General features: G+C 37.8%; 1 protein-coding gene across 6 annotated transcripts in view; it reads left to right on the top strand.

Moving 5' to 3' along the window:
* DMXL1 (Dmx like 1) overlaps positions 1-22,044 on the top strand; it is a 166,759-nt gene that overhangs the window by 27,317 nt on the left and 117,398 nt on the right. For all 6 annotated transcript variants that reach the window (XM_059693800.1, XM_059693803.1, XM_059693802.1 and 3 more), the window contains 4 exons: positions 6,056-6,188; positions 15,999-16,065; positions 17,562-17,740; positions 21,161-21,350. In XM_059693800.1, the coding sequence (XP_059549783.1) occupies positions 6,056-6,188; positions 15,999-16,065; positions 17,562-17,740; positions 21,161-21,350 (569 nt within the window). The remainder of the gene's footprint in view (positions 1-6,055; positions 6,189-15,998; positions 16,066-17,561; positions 17,741-21,160; positions 21,351-22,044) is intronic.

Genomic DNA, 22,044 nt, shown 5'->3' with positions numbered 1-22,044 from the left:
AGTTCATTATTTTTCTTTTTACTATTAAATACTTTAAATTTTAGAATTCAGTTGAGGAATAGATTACAGCTATACTAAATATTTGGGAGCTGTTAGTATAATTATTACTTTTGCAAGTGAACTTTGTAATTATTTGTAAAATTATTTTTAATATTTTACATGAAATACTAGTATTTTGGTTTTGTTCAGTATTTATATATTTATCTGCCAGGTATTTGGATATTTTTTCAGTTGATGTTTGTAAATTGACTATAATGCTCTTGTGTTGTCTTGAAATCCACTATTGCACCTTGCTTAAATCATCAGATTTTCTGTCTTCGGCTTCTTATGCTTCCCTCTCCCCAATTTTAATATCCATACCTCTGCCCTTTGTGTTCAAATCAATATATTTTATACCATACCTTACCTACTTTTGTGTTATTCCATACTTAGGATTAATTATTTTGCATTCTTTATTAAATTCTTAATTCTTCATGGGGTAAATTTATTTTCAGTTAATGTTAATAATTTCCAGTTATAAAATAAAGAACATCCTGGGGATGTAATGTAATGTACAGCACTGACTATCTATATATATTAAAGGCAAATACTCAAAGTGTCCCCTCAGGCGTTTGATCAGGAAATCGAGTTTGATCATTTGCTATGGCATGCGCTGACCACCAGGGGGTGGCATGAAACATGGCAGGCGACTACAGGGTGCTGAGGGAGTGAGGGAGGGAGGAGGCGGGGAACACATGGGTGGCAAGGGAAGGAGGAGTCAGGGAGGCGGGGGGGGGGTGGGAACCACGCGGATGGTGAGGGAAGGGGAGGTGGGGGGAACTACGTGGTGCTAGTGTGCGGATGGCAAGGGAAGGAGGAGGCGGGGAGGCGGGGAACCAGATTGGCCCTGATCGCCGACCAGGCCTAGGAACCCTACCCATGCACGAATTTTGTGCACTGGGCCTCTAGTAGTTAATAACACTGTATTGTATATTTGTAAGTTGCTAAGAGAGTATATCTTTAAAGTTCTCATCATAAGGAAAAAAGTTGTAACCATATGTGGTGGTGGATGTTAGCTAGATTTATTGTGATCACTTGTCAATATGTGCAAATATTGAATCATATTATACACTTGAAGCTAATAATGTTATATGACAATTATATCTCCAAAAAAAAAAGGAAAGAAAAGAAAACTTGTGTCTGTTAGTAAGTTAAACAGTGGAATAGTATTCATATTTATTTATTTTCAAATATATTTTTATTGATTTCAGAGAGGAAGGGAGAGGGGGAGAGAGAGAGAAACATCAGTGATGAGAGAGAATCATTGACTGGCTGCCTGCTGCATGCCCCCAACTGGGGATCAAGCCCACAACCTGGGCATTTGCCCTTGACTAGACTCGAACCCAGGACCCTTCATTCCCCAGGCCAACACTCTATCCACAAAGCCAAACCAGCTAGGGCTAGTAATCATATTTAAATGGAATGTCTCATTAGTACTTTCTGGATTTTTTTTTTTTTTTTTATTGCTTAAAGTATTACAAAGAGTATTACATATGTCTCCTTTTTTTCCTCCGCCCTTGACAATCCCCTGGCCTCCCCTACCTCCCATTGTCTTATGTCCATTGGTTATGCTTATATGCATGCATACAAGTCCTTCGGTTGATCTCTTACCCACCCCCCTCCTGCCCTCCCACCCTCCCTGGCCTTCCTGCTGTGGTATGACAGTCTGTTCCAGGCAGCTCTGCCTCTGTATCTATTTTTGTTCATAAGTTTATAATGGTCTTCATTATCCAGAAATGAGTGAGATCATGTGGTATTTTTCCTTCATTGACTGGCTTATTTCACTTAGCATAATGCTCTCCAGTTCCATCCATGGTGTCGCAAATGGTAAGAGTTTCTTCCTTTTTAGAGCAGCATGGTATTCCATCGTGTAGATGTACCACAGTTTTCTAATCCATTCATCTACAGATAGGTACTTAGGCTGTTTCCAGATCTTAGCTATGGTGAATTGTGCTGCTATGAACATAGGGGTGCATATATCCTTTCTGACTGGTGTTTCTGGTTTCTTGGGATATATTCCTAGAAGTGGGATCACAGGGTCAAATGGGAGTTCCATTTTTAGTTTTTTGAGGAAGCTCCATACTGTCTTCCATAGTGGCTGCACCAGTCTGCATTCCCACCAGCAGTGCACAAGTGTTCCTTTTTCTCCACATCCTCTCCAGCACTTGTCGTTTGTTGAATTGTTGATGATAGCCATTCTGACAGGTGTGAGATGGTACCTCATTGTTGTTTTGATTTGCATCTCTCGGATGATTAGCGAGTTTGAGCATGTTTTCATATGTCTTTTGGCTTTCTGAATGTCCTCTTTTAGGTCCTTTGCCCATTTTTTGATTGGATTGTTTATCTTCCTTCTGTTGAGTTGTATGAGTTCCCTATAAATGTTGGAGGTTAAACCCTTATCAGTGATAGCATTGGCAAATATGTTCTCCCATGTAGTGGGCTTTCTTTTGTTTTGTTGATGGCTTCTTTTGCTGTGCAGAAACTTTTTATTTTGATGTAGTCCCATTTGTTTATTTTCTTTTTAGTTTCCAATGCCCTAGTATCTGTATCGGTGAAGAAATTGCTTCAGCATATGTCTGAGATTTTGTTGCCTTTGGATTCTTCTAGTATTTGTATGGTTTCTCGTCGTATATTTAAGTCCTTTATCCATTTTGAGTTTATTTTTGTGTATGGTGTAAGTTGGTGGTCTAGTTTCATTTTCTTGCATGTATCTGTCCAATTTTCCCAACACCATTTATTGAAGAGACTATCTTGACTCCATTGTATGTTCTTGCCTCCTTTGTCAAATATTAATTGAGCGTATTGGTTGGGGCCGATTTCTGGGGTCTCTATTCTATTCCATTGATCTATATGTCTGTTCTTGTGCCAGTACCAGGCAGTTTTGAGAACAGTGGCTTTGTAATACAGCTTGATATCTGGTATTGAGATCCCACCTGCTTTGTTCTTTCTCAGGATCGTTGCAGCTATTCGGGGTCATTTTTTATTCCAGATGAATTTTTGGAGAGTTCGTTCTAGGTCTGTGAAATATGCCATTGGTATTTTAATGGGAAGTGTGTTGAATTTATAGATTGCTTTGGGCAGTATGGACATTTTAATGATGTTGATTCTACCAATCCAAGAACATGGTATGTTCTTCCATCTCTTTATGTCTTCCTCTATCTCTTTTTTCAACGTCCTCTAGTTTTCTGAGTAGAGGTCTTTTACCTCTTTAGTTAAGTTTATTCCTAGGTAGCTTAATTTTTTTGGTGCGATGGTAAATGGGATTGCTTTTTTAGTCTCTCTTTCTGCAAATTCACTATTGGTGTATAGAAATGCCATCGATTTCTTGGGGTTAATTTTGTATCCTGCTACATTGCCAAATTCATGTATTAATTCTAGTAGCTTTTTGGTGGAGTCTCTAGGGTTTTGTATGTATAATATCATGTCGTCTGCAAATAAGGACAGTTTTACTTCTTTTCCAATTTGGATGCCTTTTATTTCTTCTTCTTGTCTAATTGCAGTGGCTAATACTTCCGGTACTATGTTGAACAGGAGTGGTGAGAGGGGGCATCCCTGTCTTGTTCCTGTTCTTAGGGGAAATGGTGTTAGTTTTTGTCCATTGAGTATGATGTTGGCTGTGGGTTTGTCATATATGGCTTTTATTATGTTGAGGTATGATCCTTCAATTCCCACCTTGCTGAGAGTTTTTATCAAAAATGGGTGTTGATTTCTGGATTGTTTTTATCTGCCTGTGAGACTTTCCCCCTAGTTGCTATTATTTATTGAGCATTTTCTAATTGCCTAGCCCAGTGGTCGGCAAACTCATTAGTCAACAGAGCCAAATATTAATGGTATAATGATTGAAATTTCTTTTGAGAGCCAAATTTTTTAAACTTAAACGATATAGGTAGGTACATTGTTATTAACTTAATTAGGGTACTCCTAAGCTGGCCTTTGCTAAAAACATCCTCAATCTGATTGAGGTACGTTCGCTGAGGTCGACCCCTTCCAACTCTCCCATCCACACTCGTCTTGTATACTTTTGTTCCGTCTCTCTCCTTTCGTTCATCCTCTCTATATGTCCAAACCATCTCAACATACCTTTCTCAATCCTCGACACTACAGCTTCTTTCACTCCACAACGGTCCCTAAAATTAACTTAATAAACTTTACTTAAAGTTTTTAAGTTTTAGTTAAACTATAGGTACGTTGACTGAAACTTGATATCATACTTAATAACGATATTATTTATTGATAAAATTAAATACCTGGAGGATTTGCAGCTAGTTGGAAAAATACAGGTAACTTTATGCTTCGAGTAGGTACTTTTGTCACCCGTATGCGATTTGCGGACACGACTAGCACTGACCACTGCACAATGAGACTGCTGACTGACTGGCTCACTCAACTCGTGCATGAATCGCGCTCGCCTCCCCTGCACTGCGTATCCCATGGCATACTTGCGCCGTGTCTCCCGTCACCCGATGGACCGACACCCCTCACTTCTTCTAACGCCACTTCTTCAAAATAGACTCGCCCAGGCCGAAAACCAATTTCTGTGCATGGGCCACGAAGTTTCAATCGCACTGTACGTGCACGCCCGCACGTGGTATTTTGTGGAAGAGCCACACTCAAGGGGCCAAAGAGCCGCATGTGGCTCGCGAGCCGCGGTTTGCTGACCACTGGCCTAGCCTATGCTAAATACATTATACATATTATAGCTAATCTTTACTACAACACTATACAAATTTTTAATTTTATAGATGAGAATATTGAGGCTCAAAAGCTTCCCAACTTGATCAAATTCACATGGTTATACGTGACTTAATTGGGAATTAAGACACAAGGATTTCTAAAGTCTATGTGCCACAGACCCACTTTCTTTTGAAATAATATGAAATAATATGATGTTTCCAGAGAGACACCAATCTGTAGTTCTTAATTGCTAAGGTGAATGCTTTATTTATTGTCAGATTTTTTGCAAAAGTTACATCACCTCCCCTATATTCTTTGTTTGGATTATAGCACAATCTTCTACTCAGTTATCCAAGTCATAAAGTTGAAATCTACCCCTGAAACCTATTGTATGTTCCTGTTTTTTTATTGGTGTTAAGCCTTGAAAATTCTGCTTTTGAAATAACTTTCAAGTTCTTGTCTTACTTTAATATTTGATTCAGGTCCTCATGATTTCCCATCAGTATTCTTACAGAAGATTAACCAGGTTTCTCTGTCTTATGTTTTCCCTAATCTTGTCTATCACTAGAGTTATTTTCTAAAATGAATCTTTACCATTCTTCGTGTACTGGAATCTTTGAAAGTATGGTGGAAATTACTGATTATCTCTCTAGAAAAATGTACATACTATACATATAACTTGCATATCTCAATGAAGTGAGGTTCACAGGCCTTTTCAAGTCTCTCTGTTAATACGCCTCCCCCCAGTTGAGACCCCTTGTTCTAAAATACAGATCCATTTATGTAAACTCCCTCCTCCCACTTAAAAATCTTTAACTTGCAAGTATCTATAACAAACTCCAAACTCCTTATGAACATCAAAAGTGTTTCATAATCTGACCTCAGATTTTTTCCAATCTTATTTATTTTTACAGATCTACTATACAACTTCTTATCCATCCCAGATTACAAGCCATTCTTGGGAATATATTTGAATTCGAATGTCTTCATGCCTTTGTTCATATTTCTCTACTGGAATATAAACTCATTATAAAAAAGGACAGTGTTATATTTGTCATTATGTGCTTCATGCCTAGCACAGTGCCTGGTACAAAGTAGATGTTCATTAAATGTTCGTTGAATGAGAGATTATAAAAATCTCTTTTTTTTCCCCTAAGCTGCTTTAACAAAATTAAAATATAACTTTAATCCTCCTCCCCCAATCTCTTTTTGTTATTTGACTTTTTTTGGAAGTTATTTTATCTTTATAGTGTTATATGAAACTATTGAGTGTGTAACTTAACTCACCAACTAAATTCCTAAATAACAAATGCTGAATAATATATATATATATATTTTTTAGGCAATCGTCTTTTAACTGGTTCTAGCTGTTTGCAACTCTGGTCCAATGCTAACTTGGAGAAGCCAACTGAAGATGAAAATCCAGATAAAACCGGTCTTAACTTGGGAGACTGGAGATGCATTTGGCATTACAAGTAAGCAATTAATTAGGGGATTAAACTGACAAACCTCTGCCATGTAGTTTTATTATAGATGCATTTAGTTTGTGTAAAAGCACACTAACATAAAATGTATTGACTTTTTTTTATTGTGACATGCTTTTTTAAAAAATATATACAGAGGATTCACCATTCCCATGTTCTACAGATTTTTTTTTTAAACTTGTTGAATAAAACATTTATGAAATGTATAAGGCCTATATGAAGATCATTCAATAGAACTTGCTAAATTATACAAAAGGAAAAAGACAGAGATACTTTTAATGCTTTTGAATGAAAATTTTTCTGTTGTGAAGAGGTATATTTTTCCCAAAGTAATCTATATATTAGACATAATTTTTGTCAAAATCCCATTGGAATTTCTACTTTTGAGCATAGTTCTGAAGTTCATTTAAAAGGTCAAGTATGGAAAAATTCTGAGAGAAAACAAAGAACAAAGATATTAGCATAGGAAAATGTACTCTAAAGCTACAACTGATCAAGCAGTTTGTCATTGGTATAAGAACAGACAGATTAGGGTTCAGAATTAGGCCCAGTTATATGTGGAGGTTTAATATTTAAGGTGGCATTTTACATGAGTGGGGCAAACTTGCTAGCTTTATGGAAGTGAAATGAAGTTAGAGCCTGTTTCATATCTGACATCAAAATAAAGGTCAAAGGAAGAACAAATTGAATTTCTATATAATGAAACAAATATTAGAAGAAAGCAGGTGAATTTTTATATTTCAGAGCTACAATGTCCAGCATGGTACCAACAAGCCACATATCCCTGTTGAGCACTTGAAATGTAGCTAGCCTGAAATGAGGTGTGCTATAGATATAAAATTCATACTGGATTTCAAAAACTTAGCACAAAGAAAAGAATGTAAATTATCCTATCAATTTTTTATTGATTACATGTTGAAATGATAATATTTTTGCTATATTAGTTTAAATAAAATATAATTAATTTCACCTGTCTTTACTTTTTTAAATGTGGCTACTAGGAAATTTTAAGTCACATATATGGCTAACATTTGTCATTTATGTTTTATTGCTATGGGATGAAAAGTATTGCTTTAGAGTTAGGTAAAGACTTTCTAAGTTTGATACCAAAACTTGAAACTGAAAGGAAAGGAAAGGAAAAGAAAGGAAAAAAATTGATTGTTTTTACTGTAGCAATAAAATATTTCTGTCGCCCTGGCTAGTGTTGCTGGTGAATGTCTCAGGGTAGATTCCTGGTAAAGGGCACATACCTGGGTTGGAGGTTTGATCCTCGGCCAGGGTTGGGGCACATTTGAGATATCTCACATAAATTTTTCTCTTTCACTCGCTCTCTCTTTCTCTTCTCCCTCCCTCTCTTCCACTCTCTCTAAAAAAAATCAATGGAAAAAATATTTTCGGATGAGGATTACAAAAAAAAAAAAAATTCTGTAAATAAGAAGGACCCTAAGGAAAAGAAATAAAAAATTGAGAGAGAAAATATTTGCAATTTTGGGATAATTCCTTTTTTAAAACGAGGTCTTAAAAAAATTAATTAGAAAAGAACAGATATCTTAATAGTGAACAGAAATGGACAATGAGGAGAACAATTTTAAACTGCAGTACTTATGACTAATAAACATATTAATGGTTGATTGATCTCACTTGAAATCAAGAAATGTGAAATATCCAGAAAGAGGATGAATAATGGCTGTTACTAGTGAGTGTTTGGAAAAACAACTACTTTTTTTTAAAAATTAAATCTTTATTGTTCAGATTATTACAGTTCCTCTTTTTTCCCTCCATAGCTACCCTCCACCCAATTCCCCCCCCACCCTCCGCCCTCCCCCCCCCCACTGTCCTCATCCATAGGTGCACGATTTTTGTCCAGTCTCTACCCGCATCCCCCACACCCCTTTCCCCCCAAAGAATAGTCAGTCCACTCCCTTTCTATGCCCCTGATTCTGTTATAATCACCAGTTTATGCTTTTCATCAGATTATTTATTCACTTGATTTTTAGATTCACTTGTTGATAGATGCATGTTTGTTGTTCATAATTTGTATCTTTACCTTTTTCTTCTTCTTCCTCTTCTTAAAGGATACCTTTCAGCATTTCATATAATACTGGTTTGGTGGTGATGAACTCTTTTAGCTTTTTCTTACCTGTGAAGCTATTTATCTGACCTTCAATTCTGAATGATAGCTTTGCCGGGTAAAGTAATCTTTGCTGGGTAGGTTCTTGCTATTCATCACTTTGAATATTTCTTGCCACTCCCTTCTGGCCTGCATGGTTTCTGTTGAGAAATCAGCTGACAGTTGTATGGGTACTCCCTTGTAGGTAACTGACTTTTTTTTCTCTTGCTGCTTTTAAGATTCTCTCTTTGTCTTTTGCTCTTGGCATTTTAATGATGATGTGTCTTGGTGTGGTCCTCTTTGGATTCCTCTTGTTTGGGGTTCTCTGTGCTTCCTGGACCTGTAAGTCTATTTCTTTCACCAGGTAGGGGAAGTTTTCTGTCATTATTTCTTCAAATAGGTTTTCAATATCTTGCTCTCTCTCATCTTCTGGCACCCCTATAATTTGGATGTTGGTACGCTTGAAGCTGTCCCAGAGGCTCCTTACACTATCTTAGTATTTTTGGATTCTTTTTTCATTTTGCTTTTCTGGTCGGGTGTTTTTTGCTTCTTCGTATTTCAAATCTTTGACTTGATTCTTGGGTTTCTCTAGTCTGCTGTTGGGAGTCCTGTATAATATCCTCTATTGCAGTCAGTGTATGCTTAATTTCTAGTTGGTCCTTTTTCATAACCTCGAGGGTCTCACTAAATTTATCGGTGGTTTCTAGAAAATTCTTGAAAAACCTTATGTTTCATTTTGAGCTCTATATCCAGTAGTTTGCTTTCCTCCATTTCTGTCATTTGTGACCTGTTTCTTTGCCTCCGCATTTTTTCTGCTTCCCTCTGTGGGTAGAGTGGCTTTCTGTGTTAGGTGTCCTATAGGGCCCAGTGGCTCAGCCTCCCCAATTACCTGAGGTGAACACTCTTGGTGCACCCCTTTGTCGGCTGTGTGCACAGTCTTGTTGTAGTTAAGCCTTGATTGTTGTAGGTATCACTGGGAGGAATTGACCTCCAGGCCAATTGGCTGTGAGAATCAGCTGTGTCTACAGTGGGAGAACTTCTGTGCTGAAGGCACCCTTCTGGGGCAAGACTTGCTTCAGTGGGGCTTTGGTGCTCCCTGAGTCTGCCCCCTGAGTGTGTCCCTTATGGATCTGAGGAGTTGTAATCTGGATGGTCCCACTCTGACCACTGGGTACACTGGCTCTTGGATCTCTAAGGAGGTGCTAATTTAGCCTCTGCCTGAGGCTACCCAGCAGGAGCTACAAAGAGATCTGCAAATTCCCCTTCCTTGTTTGGGGTTTGGAGGTGCCCAGATGAGGCCCAGCTGTGAAGCAATGCAAGCTGCTGTGGAGCCTTGGGCCTGCTCTTGGAAGTTTTGGGTCTGTCTGGTCCAACTGCAGTTTGTTAGGTAATTTTCAGATTGCAAAGGGCCAGGGCATTCATATGCAAAAGCCTCTGCCGAAGCTTGGGTGGGGCAGGGTCTCAGGGAATCAACAGGGCAGAGCAAACAGCTATGGCTGATCCTCAGCCCTGCCCTAAGAGGCCCCGTGTCTCAGTGTCCCGTGGTAATTGCTGCAAGCGCCTCTGAGAGAAAGCCACCCTTGAGTTCCGCCCGCTGCCAGACAGTCCAATTTCTCCTCGTATGAGTCTGGGTCCCCAGAGACTCGCCCGGAACTGGAGTTCAGAGCAGTTGGCAGCTTGAGACTCCCTCCCGATTGAAAAAGACAACCGTGAAGGAGAACCAAGATGGCGGCATAGGTTAACGCCGGAGTTTGCTGCTTTGAACAACTACTTCAAAAGTGAAACTAAAACACGGAACGGACATCACCCAGAACCCCAGGAACGCTGGCTGAGTGGAAGTCCTACAACTAGGAGGAAAGAGAAACGCATACGGACACTCAGAGGAGGCGCAGTGCTGAAGTCAAATTCTGAGGTGCGGAGTGTGTGGAGCGGGCTGGCGGCGGAGGGCGCGGTTGGCGTTTTCAATCGGGAGGGAGTCGCAGACTCTGAGCTCCAGATACGGGCGAGTCTTTGGGGACCCATACTCAAACGGGAGAAGCGGGACTGTCTGGCTTCGGTCAGAGCGAGTGCAGCTTTCTCTCCGAGCTTTGCAGCAGGGTGCTGGGACTCAGAGAGGCAGGGCCCCTGGGGACAGGACTGAGAGCCGCCATAACTGCTCTCTCCGGCCCACCCTGTTGATCCTGTGCGACCCGCCCCGCCCAAGCCCTGCACACAGGCATTTGCCGGATAGCCTCAGGCAAAGGCTAGATTACCACCTCCCTAGAGGACAGAAGTTCTCTCACTGCTGACACAGCTGATTCTCATAGCCACTTGGCCTGGAGGTCAAACCCTCCCTGGAATTAGCTACAACAATCAAGATTTAACTATAAGACTGCGAACAAAGACCACTAGGGGGTGCACCAAGGAAGCATAACAAAATGCGGAGACAAAGAAACAGGACAAAATTGTCAATGGAAGAAATAGAGTTCAGAACCACACTTTTAAGGTCTCTCAAGAACTGTTTAGAAGCTGCCGATAAACTTAATGAGATCTACACGAAAACTAATAAGACCCTCGATCTTATATTGGGGAACCAACTAGAAATTAAGCATACACGGACTGAAATAACGAATATTATACAGACTCCCGACAGCAGACCAGAGGAGCGCAAGAATCAAGTCAATGATTTGAAATGCGAGGAAGCAAAAAACATCCAACCGGAAAAGCAAAATGAAAAAAGAATCCAAAAATGCGAGGATAGTGTAAGGAGCCTCTGGGACAGCTTCAAGCGTACCAACATCAGAATTATAGGGGTGCCAGAAGATGAGAGAGAGCAAGATATTGAAAACCTATTTGAAGAAATAATGACAGAAAACTTCCCCCACCTGGTGAAAGAAATGGGCTTACAGGTCCAAGAAGCGCGGAGAACCCCAAACAAAAGGAATCCAAAGAGGACCACACCAAGACACATCATAATTAAAATGCCAAGAGCAAAAGATAAAGAGAGAATCTTAAAAACAGCAAGAGAAAGAAACTCAGTTACCTACAAGGGAATACCCATACGACTGTCAGCTGATTTCTCAACAGAAACTTTGCAGGCCAGAAGGGAGTGGCAAGAAATATTCAAAGTGATGAATACCAAGAACCTACAACCAAGATTACTTTATCCAGCAAAGCTATCATTCAGAATTGAAGGTCAGATAAAGAGCTTCACAGATAAGGAAAAGCTAAAGGAGTTCATCACCACCAAACCAGTATTATATGAAATGCTGAAAGGTATCCTTTAAGAAGAGGAAGAAGAAGAAAAAGGTAAAGATACAAATTACGAACAACAAATATGCATCTATCAACAAGTGAATCTAAGAATCAAGTGAATAAATAATCTGATGAACAGAATGAACTGTTGATTATAATGGAATCAGGGACATAGAAAGGGAATGGACTGACTATTCTTCGGGGGGAAAGGGGTGTGGGAGATGTGGGAAGAGACTGGACAAAAATCGTGCACCTATGGATGAGGACAGTGGGTGGGGAGTGAGGGCGGAGGGTGGGGCGGGAACTGGGAGGAGGGGAGTTATGGGGGGGAAAAAAAGAGGAACAAATGTAATAATCTGAACAATAAAGATTTAATTAAAAATAAAAAAAAAGAAGAAGAGGAAGAAGAAAAAAAAGGTAAAGATACAAATTATGAACAACAAACATGCATCTATCAACAAGTGAATCTAAGAATCAAGTGAATAAATAATCTGGTGATCATAATAGAATCAGGGACATAGAAAGGGAATGGACTGACTATTCTTGGGGGGGAAAGGGGTGTGGGGAATACAGAAAGAGACTGACCAAAAATCATGCACCTATGGATGAGGACAGTGGCGGGGGGCGGGGGGGTAAAGGCGGAAGGTGGAGGGAGGGATACGGGTGGAGGGGAAATATGGGGGGAAAAAGAGGAACAATTGTAATAATCTGAACAATAAATATTTAATTAAAAAAAGAAAAAAAAAAAAAAAAAGAAAAAGACAACCGTGTCCTCGGTTGCCAGCCCTTTCCACGTGCGCCTCTGTACCTCTGCACTTTACTTCTGCACCTCCTCTGAGTCTCAGTGCTTTTCTCTTTCCTTCTAGTTGTAGAATTTCCACTCAGCCAGCCTTCCTGTGGTTCTGGATGATGTCCATTTTGTCTTTTAGTTGTATTTTTGAAGTTGTGGGAGGCAGCAATTTCCGGTATTTACCTATGCCTCCATCTTGGTTTTCTCCTAGTTGCAGATCAACAGCTACTTTTTTATACTGTTAAGAAGGGAGTGCAATTAGTATTATCTTTCTAGAGAACAATTTGGAAATATGAATTAGCAGGCTTAGTTTTTTTTCATACTTTTAATAGCAATTTTAAATTTTGTTCATTAATTCAACAAATATTTGTTGAGTGCTTATCATGTTCCAGGCAGTGTAAAAGTGCTTGAAATAGAGCAGTGAACAGATTGGGGAAGATAGGCAATAACCAGTAAACTGGTATGACAGGATGTTAAATGCCATTCTTCCTGAGTCAGTGTTATTTGAAGCAATAATAGGATATATATGAGATACCAAAATGAGAGTAATGCATCCCTCCTATATATGGAATTTACCAAGGAGATTTCAAAGGAGCTGTTTCCATGTATTTTGTACCCCTCAGCTAGATCACAGGTATTAAAAAGGCTTACCATGTGAAAAGGGAATAGGATTTTGCAAAGATAGTTCTTTGGAAAGAGCTATGGCTTTGTTTTGGACTCCTTTCTTTAGAAAATTGGGAAGAGGGGAGCAGCAAAGTGTTCTGTTGCCTTCACTGCAGATCTAGTAAGGGGTTTCCATTGGGTTAAACTGAGAATGTATTATTTGTGAGAGGGGAATAATTTTAAGTTAAATCAAGATTATACAGTAATAACTTGGGCTAGACCAGGGGTGGGCAAACTTTGACTCGAGGGCCACAATGGGTTCTTAAACTGGACAGGAGGGCCGGAACAAAAGCATGGATGGAGTGTTTGTGTGAACTAATATAAATTCAAAGTAAACATCATTACATAAAAGGGTACGGTCTTTTTTTTTTTTTAGTTTCATTCATTTCAAATGGGCCGGATCCGGCCCGTGGGCCGTAGTTTGCCCACGGCTGGGCTAGACATACTAATTTATTTGAGCAGAAAAACCATGAAACTAGAAACTGCAAATTTTGATTTAGGATTAACTGAAGATAACACTAACTATACTTAATAGGTCTCCGTAATTTACTAAATATAAGAAAAAAATTAAAACATGTTACACATGTAGATGAAGATCAGTAAGTATGATAAAGAAAAAGTAAGTAGGGTAAGGAGAAGAGGAGTAGAGGTGGCATTTGAGCATAGACCTGGAGGAAGTGAGGCAGTAAGCCATGTGTGCGTATCTCTGGGAGAAGACTGTTGTAGGCAGAGGAAATATCCATTGCAAAAACTGCTGCTTAGCTTGTGGCTGAAGTAAAGTGAACAAGATGAAGAGTGATAGGGGAAATGGTCAAAGTCAGGAGTCCATTTATAGGTTATTGTGAGGCTTTTGCCTTTTCTAAGTGAGTGGGAGGCTATTAGCGTTTTGAGCAGAGGGAGTGTTGAGATCTGATTTCCTTTTAAAAGACTGTTTTAGTTACTCTTTTGAGAAAAGACTAGTGGGGACAAGGTCACAATCATGGATACCAGGCATTTCTAATAATTTGTCTTAAGGACACCTTTAGGGCTAACCAGATGCATAAAAAATGCATTTGCAAGAATGTTCATCACACCACTTTTTTTTTTTTTCAAAACAGCAAAATGAGAAAACAGCAGTGAATTGTCAAATTATTTAAAATAATTGCAGATAGCTCACTTGGGAAGATTAAAAATGGCAGCAGAGTAAGTGGATGCTGCATGGACACGCTCCCAGGACCAAACTGGAATTACAACTAAAATACAGAAAAATTCCCTGAATAATCAATCAACTGAAGACTCGTTAAAATCATTGCATATATGTATAATAGAATACCATAAACCAGTAAATTAATGCAGATTTGCACATATTGATACATAAAACTTTTCATAACATTTAAAAATAAATGTTGCATATAAAATTGTAAATATGACCTCGGTTTTCATACCCTCTTCTACATCCTCCTATAGCAGCAGTTCTCAACCTGTGGATCGCGACCCCTTTGGTGGTCGAACGATCCTTTTACAGGGGTCGCCTAAGACCATCCTGCATATCAGATATTTACATTACCATTCATAACAGTAGCAACATTACAGTTATGGAATAGCAACGAAAATAATTTTATAGTTGGGTCACAACATGAGGAACTGTATTTAAAGGGCCAGAAGGTTGAGAAGCACTGTCCTATAGGAAGTAGATAAGGGAGAGTGGACAGAAGCATCTGGAATTCTGTGTATTAAAATGTTAAGAGTGGTGCCGTAGCTGGTTTGGCTCAATTGATAGAGCGTCGGCCTGCGGACTGAAAGTCCCAGGTTCAATTCCGGCCAAGGGCACATGCCTGGGTTGCGGGCTTGATCCCCAGTAGGGGACGTGCTGGAGGCAGTCACTCAATGAACCTCTCTTATCATTGATGTCTCTATCTCTTTCTCCCTCTCCTTTCCTCTCTAAAATCAATAAAATGTATTTTAAAATAAAATAAAAATGTTGAGTGGTTTTCTTTGAAACTATAGATTTCATTTTCTTATCCGTCTGTATCAATATTTTCTATTATGTATTTATTGCATTTAAAATGAGGAAAAAGTTATTTGTGCTGAGTTATGACAGAAGTCATCTTTATCCTGCTTTACAAATAATTTTAGGATGAATTTAAGCATGAACTTGGTTAAGAAAAGGAAAGTGAAGATAGGTAGAAGTGTCTTGGGATCAGCATATATGGGTAGCCAGAAGGGAAGGCAATGAAGGGAAATGAGCCAAAGCTCCTTGGAGAAGAAAAACCAGTACTTACCAAGTATACAGGTGAAGCTGGCAGGCTGAGTTTATGATGGCCATTAACCCAAACATAATCTTTAATTAGTCAAATGCTGCCTTCAGGCAGAATTCATCTTAAAATACTGATTTGTCCCTGAAAATGTATTGTGGAATATAGATTATCTGTGGCTCTGGATATTAGATTCCAGATTAAAAATAATTCTTTCACATTCTGAGGGAATGAGAGCTATGACTCTGGTCTTAAGTTTTATTTATTTTTTAATAACCAAGGATGTATTTATTGATTTTTTAAATTAAATTTAATTTTTTTTAGAAAGAAGGGAGAGAGAGAAACATTGATGTGAGAGAGAAACATTGATCCATCGCCTCCCATATGCTCCCTGACTGGGGATTGAACCCAAAACTTATGTATGTGCCCTGACCAAGAATTAAACCTGAAACTTTTTGGTGTATTGGACAATGCTCCAACCAACTGAGCCACACTGGCTAGGGCTGGTCTTAAGTTTTAAAGACTGACAAGTCATTCCTTTTATGATTCTTATGTATGGATATTTAGACATAAAAATAATCTCTATATTTAATGTAAAGTTTTATATTTTAAAATTTATATTTAAGAGTTATACTTAAAAGTGAGTGTGTAAATTGTGTTATTAGAAAGTTTTATTATTTGAAGAAATTGCTGAGTATAGTTTAGTGGAGTAATACTGCATTATTTCTTACTTATTTTTCCTTGACAGTTATTCTTTGTTTAATTTACAGAACTGCTTCTCAAATTCATTTAATGAAATTTTCACCAGATGGAGAATTTTTTGCCACCGCTGGGAAGGTAATTTATGAAACTGCTATTGCCAAATTGTGTTTATGGTTTATTTTGAAACTTCATATAAATATTAATCGGCTTTATTCTTACTTAAGTTGAAAATATTTTCTGTTTAAAATGTTAATAGCAAAAATTGGCTCAGTGTTATTGTGTTAAAAGGTAGTATAGTATAATTGAAACAGCATAGACTTAAAAGTAATCTGGTTATCAATCTACCATTTACCAACTTTTTGATATTCATTAAGTAGTTAATCTCTTTGAGCCTTGGTTTTCTCATGTGTAAACTGAGGATAATAATACCTTCTTCAGGTCATTCATCATAGGATTACTTTAGACAGTATATATAAAGTGACTGGCATAGTGTCCTGCATGTAGTATACTGTCTATAAACTGTTGCTACTATTTATATTATCTTTAAGCTGACATATATAAACTGTATTTAAGCTATAAGAATTTACAGACTTTCCAGAAGGATATATGTAATCATTTTCTTTGTTATTATCTATTGATTTCAGAATAATGTATTTCTTTGAAATGATTTTATTTTTAATTATTGGTTTACAGAGCAGTTAATGCACAGTTGAAGTTATTGTTCTGAAGTTATTCTCATTGCTCAAAGCCTTCTGAAAATTAAGAATGTGAGATACTCTAAATCTTCAGTGGGTTTTAAAAAAATATGTTTTTATTGATTTCCAGAGAGATGAAGGGAGAGAAAGAGAGATGAAAACATCAATCGATTGGCTGCCTCCTACATGCCCCCTATGGGGAATTGAGCCGACAACACCAGGCATGTGCCCTAACTGGGAATCTAACCGTGACCTCCTGGGTCATGGGTTGAGGCTCAACCACTAAGCCACATTGACTGGGCCTCAGTGAGGTTTTCTTAGAAGTGGAGCTGTTTATTCAGGTTGGCATTACAGGTGGGAATGTAATTACAGCTTAAGAGTAAAACATGGTATGTTTTAGTCTCCCTTGTTCTTCTCTTACATCCAAAATTAGGAGATGTAATTTTGATTTGACTTAGATTATTTAATATAGTAGTAGTTGTTAACTACTTCTTATCATCTTCAACATTTTCTTTGAACATTCATATGATATTTCATGAAAACTGTCCTTTGTTTTCAGATATTATCAGTCTTTTTAAGTTTGTCAGTAGTAATGTTTTCTTATTAGATACTTGGCTAAATGGAAAAAGTGCCCTTAACTTCATCTTTCAGTTTTCTGAATGACTGTTTTTCATAGTATATAGTAACTAGAATTTTCCTTGAACCAACCCTTGCTAAATACACACATTCACGCACCTTAATTCTCAAAGCATAGTTAAGGAATGCTAATAGAAAAGTGTCAAAATCAGAGATTTTCTACATAGTTCATCTATGCACAACCCCTTTCCCCATTTTTAAGTTGCTGTGATTGAAGAGAAAAACCTTACTTTTGCTATTTCACTTAATCTTTAATTTTGATGTGGATGTTTTTCTGTTTGTTTTTTTTCTCTCTCTTAGGATGACTGTCTTTTAAAGGTATGGTATAATGTAGAAAACTGGCGGACAACTGTTACGTCTCCAGATAAAAGTTCAGAAAAACAATCCCAAGGAGAAATTGACTTTTCTTTTGTATATCTGGCCCATCCTCGAGCTGTAAATGGATTTTCCTGGCGTAAAACAAGTAAATACATGCCTAGGTCAGTGTCTTAGTAATATTTCCCATGTATTAAGAGAACATCATCTTTGTGACTTTGATTACTTTTCTTATTTTGAGAACCCATAGGTATAGGACTTTGCCTATGAAGATTCAAGTAATATTACATGGTCCCTGGCTTGTAGCCCTCTGGCCATGAGGCAGTTAAGAGGAGAGCCATGTGAAAGGATAATATACTTCCATTTTAGATGTTTTTAAGTGACAGAGTTGTGCATCTTTTTCTTCTCTGTCTTATGTATCTAATTCTTTTATCCCATAATCATTCTTCATATTGTTGTTTGCTTGGAACTTTTCACATTTTACTCCCTTGTCGTCTTCTTTCTATGTGTATTTCCTCTGGTTAAAAAAAAATACCCCAGTGAAAATAGCTGTCATTGCAACTGTGAACCTTTTTTAATTTTAAGTTTCAGAGTGACGAAGGAAGAGGAAGAGAGGGACAGAAACATCAATGATGAGAGAGAGAGAGAGAAAATCATTGATTGACTGCCTCCTGCACCCCCCCCACCGGGGATTTAGCCTGTAACCTGGGCATGTGCTGTGACCAGGAGTCGAACCTTGACCTCCTGGTTCATGGGTCAACGCTCAACCACAGACTTATACCTTTTAGAAGTATCTGAAGATAGCATCATTTCAGAGGCTGATTTCTTCTGCTATATTCCAAGTTTTCATTCACTAATGTTAGACTACCAGCGTACTGAAAAAGAGGCTTATATAGTATCGTGTCTTTTAAGAGAGGACAGGTACATCTGCTCCTGACCAAGCTCACTCAGTGTTGGCAAAAATGATCACAGTGGAGACAAGGCCAGATGCCTTACACTGGGCCATTACAAATGCCTGATAACAGTAATAAGGCATACCAGTTTTTTGTTTGGTTGTTTTTTTACTCCCTGGGTTCATTTTATCTCTTACCAACTAAGATTTGAAGCACAGGGAACTGTGATCTGGAACTGGAATTTTCTGTTTGTTATGGCATCTTTTAGAGGTCTCCAGAATTTTACTCTTGGATCCATATGACTTAAGAATCAGCTTATCTCCCTGCGCTCTCTCAGTTTTCACTTTTGTTTTACCAATTGCCTACTGCCTGCAGATATACATAGTGGGAAGGCTGACCCTTTCTCAGGAGAAAGAGATCCCATCAAAGACCATTGTTCTTTTTAATATGGCATCTTCACTGAGCAAGTGATATAGGTGGTTTGTTTTTCACATAAAATTAAGATGCTCAACCAGCCCTAGCCTGTTTCCCAGTGATTAGAGCAACAGTCTGAAGGGTGAAGAGTTCTGCGGTGCAGGTTTGATCCCCAGCCCTGCTCAGAACATATGTGGGAGGCAACCAATTGATGTGTCTCTCTCTCACATTGATATTTCTCTCTCTCTCTCCCCCAAAAAATCAATGGAATAATACTGGGTGAGGATTAAATTAAGAAAAAGAGATGCTTGACCAAATGATAATACATTATGTAAGGGACTGTTGGTTTGAGAAAGAATAATGGAGAAGTGTTTGAATAAGCATCTTTACTAATTAAAAACTGACGAATGTAGGACAGGTTGGGGGATTTGTTTATATCCTCCAGAAACCTTCAAAAGTTGGTTTAGATGACAGTTTCAAACTATCTTAGCCTGTTGTTACACCCATCACATGGTTGCCTTCTATAAGCTTACACCTTTTTTTATTTTTTATCTTCAATGATATGCCATTGAAGAAAAATAAGATACCCAGATGAAGATGTGAGGAAGGAAGGTATTGCCAGAGAAATGCCTCAGGTAGATCAGAATATTTCTTATATGTTAGCTGTTCACACTGACTGTAGCCTAGTATCCTAAGGAAAGTCAGCTGGGACACCCACATTCCAGGGTCAAAGCCCTCTCCATGCTTCTGAGTTGTACACCTTTCTTTCTTACTTCATTGCCCTTACCTAAATTCTTATACTTCTTCTGGTTGTTGTCTATTCAGCCCTTTAGTCTTCTACCTTCTGCTTTTCCATGGTAAGCCTTTCCATTCTGCCCTTTACTAATGGGCACTATGAATCTTGAACTTTCTATATATTTCCTTTTGATGTATTTCCTTCTGTTTCTGTTTTCTTACTTTTAGTTTCATTGCCACTGCCTGTGTGTGTGAATGTACTAGAGAAAACCAAGAGGGAATGGGGGAGGGGTAGGAAAAGGGCAGAGTGGACTAGAGAAAAAAGAGGGAGAAAAAATGGAGGAGGGAGAGGCGTGAGGATAGAGAAAGAAGAAACAAACAGGGCTTGGAAAGGAATGAAGGAAGGGCTCTAAGAAGTGGAGAGAAGTGAAGGGACAGGAGAAAGAGAGGGTAGCCTGGAGAGGAGGAGAAGTTGAGAATTGAGGGAGAGAAGCCCAGGGAGTAGCTGGATAAGGAAGAAAAGGGAGTAGACAAGGGAAGGAAGGGGGAGGAAGGAGAGAGGTGAGAGAATATAGAAGGAAAGCTGAAGGAAAGAGCAATCAGAATAAAACATGCTGTCCTCTCTTTTCTTCCCCTTTGCTATTCTTTTTAAATCAGGTTTAACAAAGTGACTGCTAAGAATATTTTTATTTCCTTTTTAAAAAATTTGACTTACTGAATTACCTGATAGAAGCCTTCTACTGATTGCTCATTTTATAATCAAATGTATTTAAATATGTATTTTAATAAAACTATAATACTACAGGATATTGTGCCTTCTTTTTTTCTAAATTTGCAGAGTGTCCTGATAGGAGGTAGTCTTTGTGAATAGAATTTCAACCTTGAACTCTTAATGCTTATGGATCTTATTAATATATGTGCAGTTGGTTTTGATTTTATTTTGTGGGGTGGCAAGATAGTCAATTCCCTGAAAATCACGAATGACTACGGAAGCAGGTGGCTGTACTTATTATATCATGGATTTTCTATTCTTTCTATTCACTATTTTGGCATATGTGTTAGGCAAGGAGAGAATAAATATACTAGTTAATGTAGCCTGTTAGGGACCAGTGTATATGTGCCTGTACAGGAAGTAAAAGCGAAGCATTATGAAATAATTCAAATAACCATCCACTGAATAAATCAGAAAATTTTAATAGATGTGGGTTGTTGTTTTTTTAAAAAATATTAACCAAGGGATTTTGGCATGATCTCAGTCTTTATTCTACAGCAGTAAGAAAAATCTTAGATGGCTGAAACAAGAACTGTCTAATTCTAGGCAGAAAAGAAATAGGTTAGCAAGTATTTGATGTGGTGAAACCACATACCCACTCAATTGTAGTGGTTTTGATTAAATACATTGTATAAATGTATATTGATATTTTCTTCATCAGTACCTTAGTTCTGTGCATTTTAGAAATACTGTAGCATTTTAGAAATATTGTAGAATGTGATATTATGTAAAATTTATATTTTTTCCTCTAATATGTTTTTATTCCTTAGGGCTTCTGTATGCAATGTACTGTTGACTTGCTGCAAAGATAATGTGTGTCGTCTTTGGGTAGAGACATTTTTACCAAATGACTGTTTACTTTATGGAGGTGACAGCAATCATTGGACTGAACCACTTAATTTAACAAATAAGTTCGAGAGAAATGCTTCCAGTAAAGAACGAGTTCAAAACTCTTTAGATGTGAGTGTTTTTGTTAAATGTTATTTCCTACAAGTTTTAAAACTTTTTGTACATTGCCTTTTTTATAACATTTATCCTAATTAATACATATGTCTTAAGAATATCTCAAAAATTTTCAGTTTTATTTGGTTTAAAAGGATTTTGTCTGGAGCAAAAAAAATACTTATAATTATGAAGTTAATCTTAGGTTAACTGATGATAACAAAAGGATGCTTGCACTTGTCTTAGCTAAAATAACATAAAGTAAATTAAAATCTGAGAAAGCAAAGGTGGGATTGTAAGAATTTTTTATTTATTATTTCTTTAGAGCTTGGGGTGTTTTGTCCTGTCTTAATTACAGGAATGATTAGAGGAGTTTGTCAGATTCTGTTCTACAGTTGTTATCTTTAGAACCCCTCAGAACTTGGAGTATTTATTTTACTAAGTGGTGTAGAAAGTAAAAGTCAATTTTTGATGTTTGTACTAATTGAACACTGACTAGTAATACAGATTCTTTTTATTATTTTCTTAATATTGAAAACAGGAAGTGATCTAAAAATGATTTATCTTTGAATGCTTTGTATGATTATGGAACAAATATTTTTTCAAATTAGTATAGTATTCTAATGGCTCAGAATATTATGAAATATATATGCATGGAGACTCAACAACTAAAAATCCGGAGATTCTTGTCTACTTCTAGATCTTGGGTTCT

This window comes from Myotis daubentonii, chromosome 4 (genome assembly GCF_963259705.1).
Source record: "Myotis daubentonii chromosome 4, mMyoDau2.1, whole genome shotgun sequence".
Classification (NCBI taxonomy): domain Eukaryota; kingdom Metazoa; phylum Chordata; class Mammalia; order Chiroptera; family Vespertilionidae; genus Myotis; species Myotis daubentonii.
This window is presented reverse-complemented; position numbering and strand designations above follow the sequence as displayed.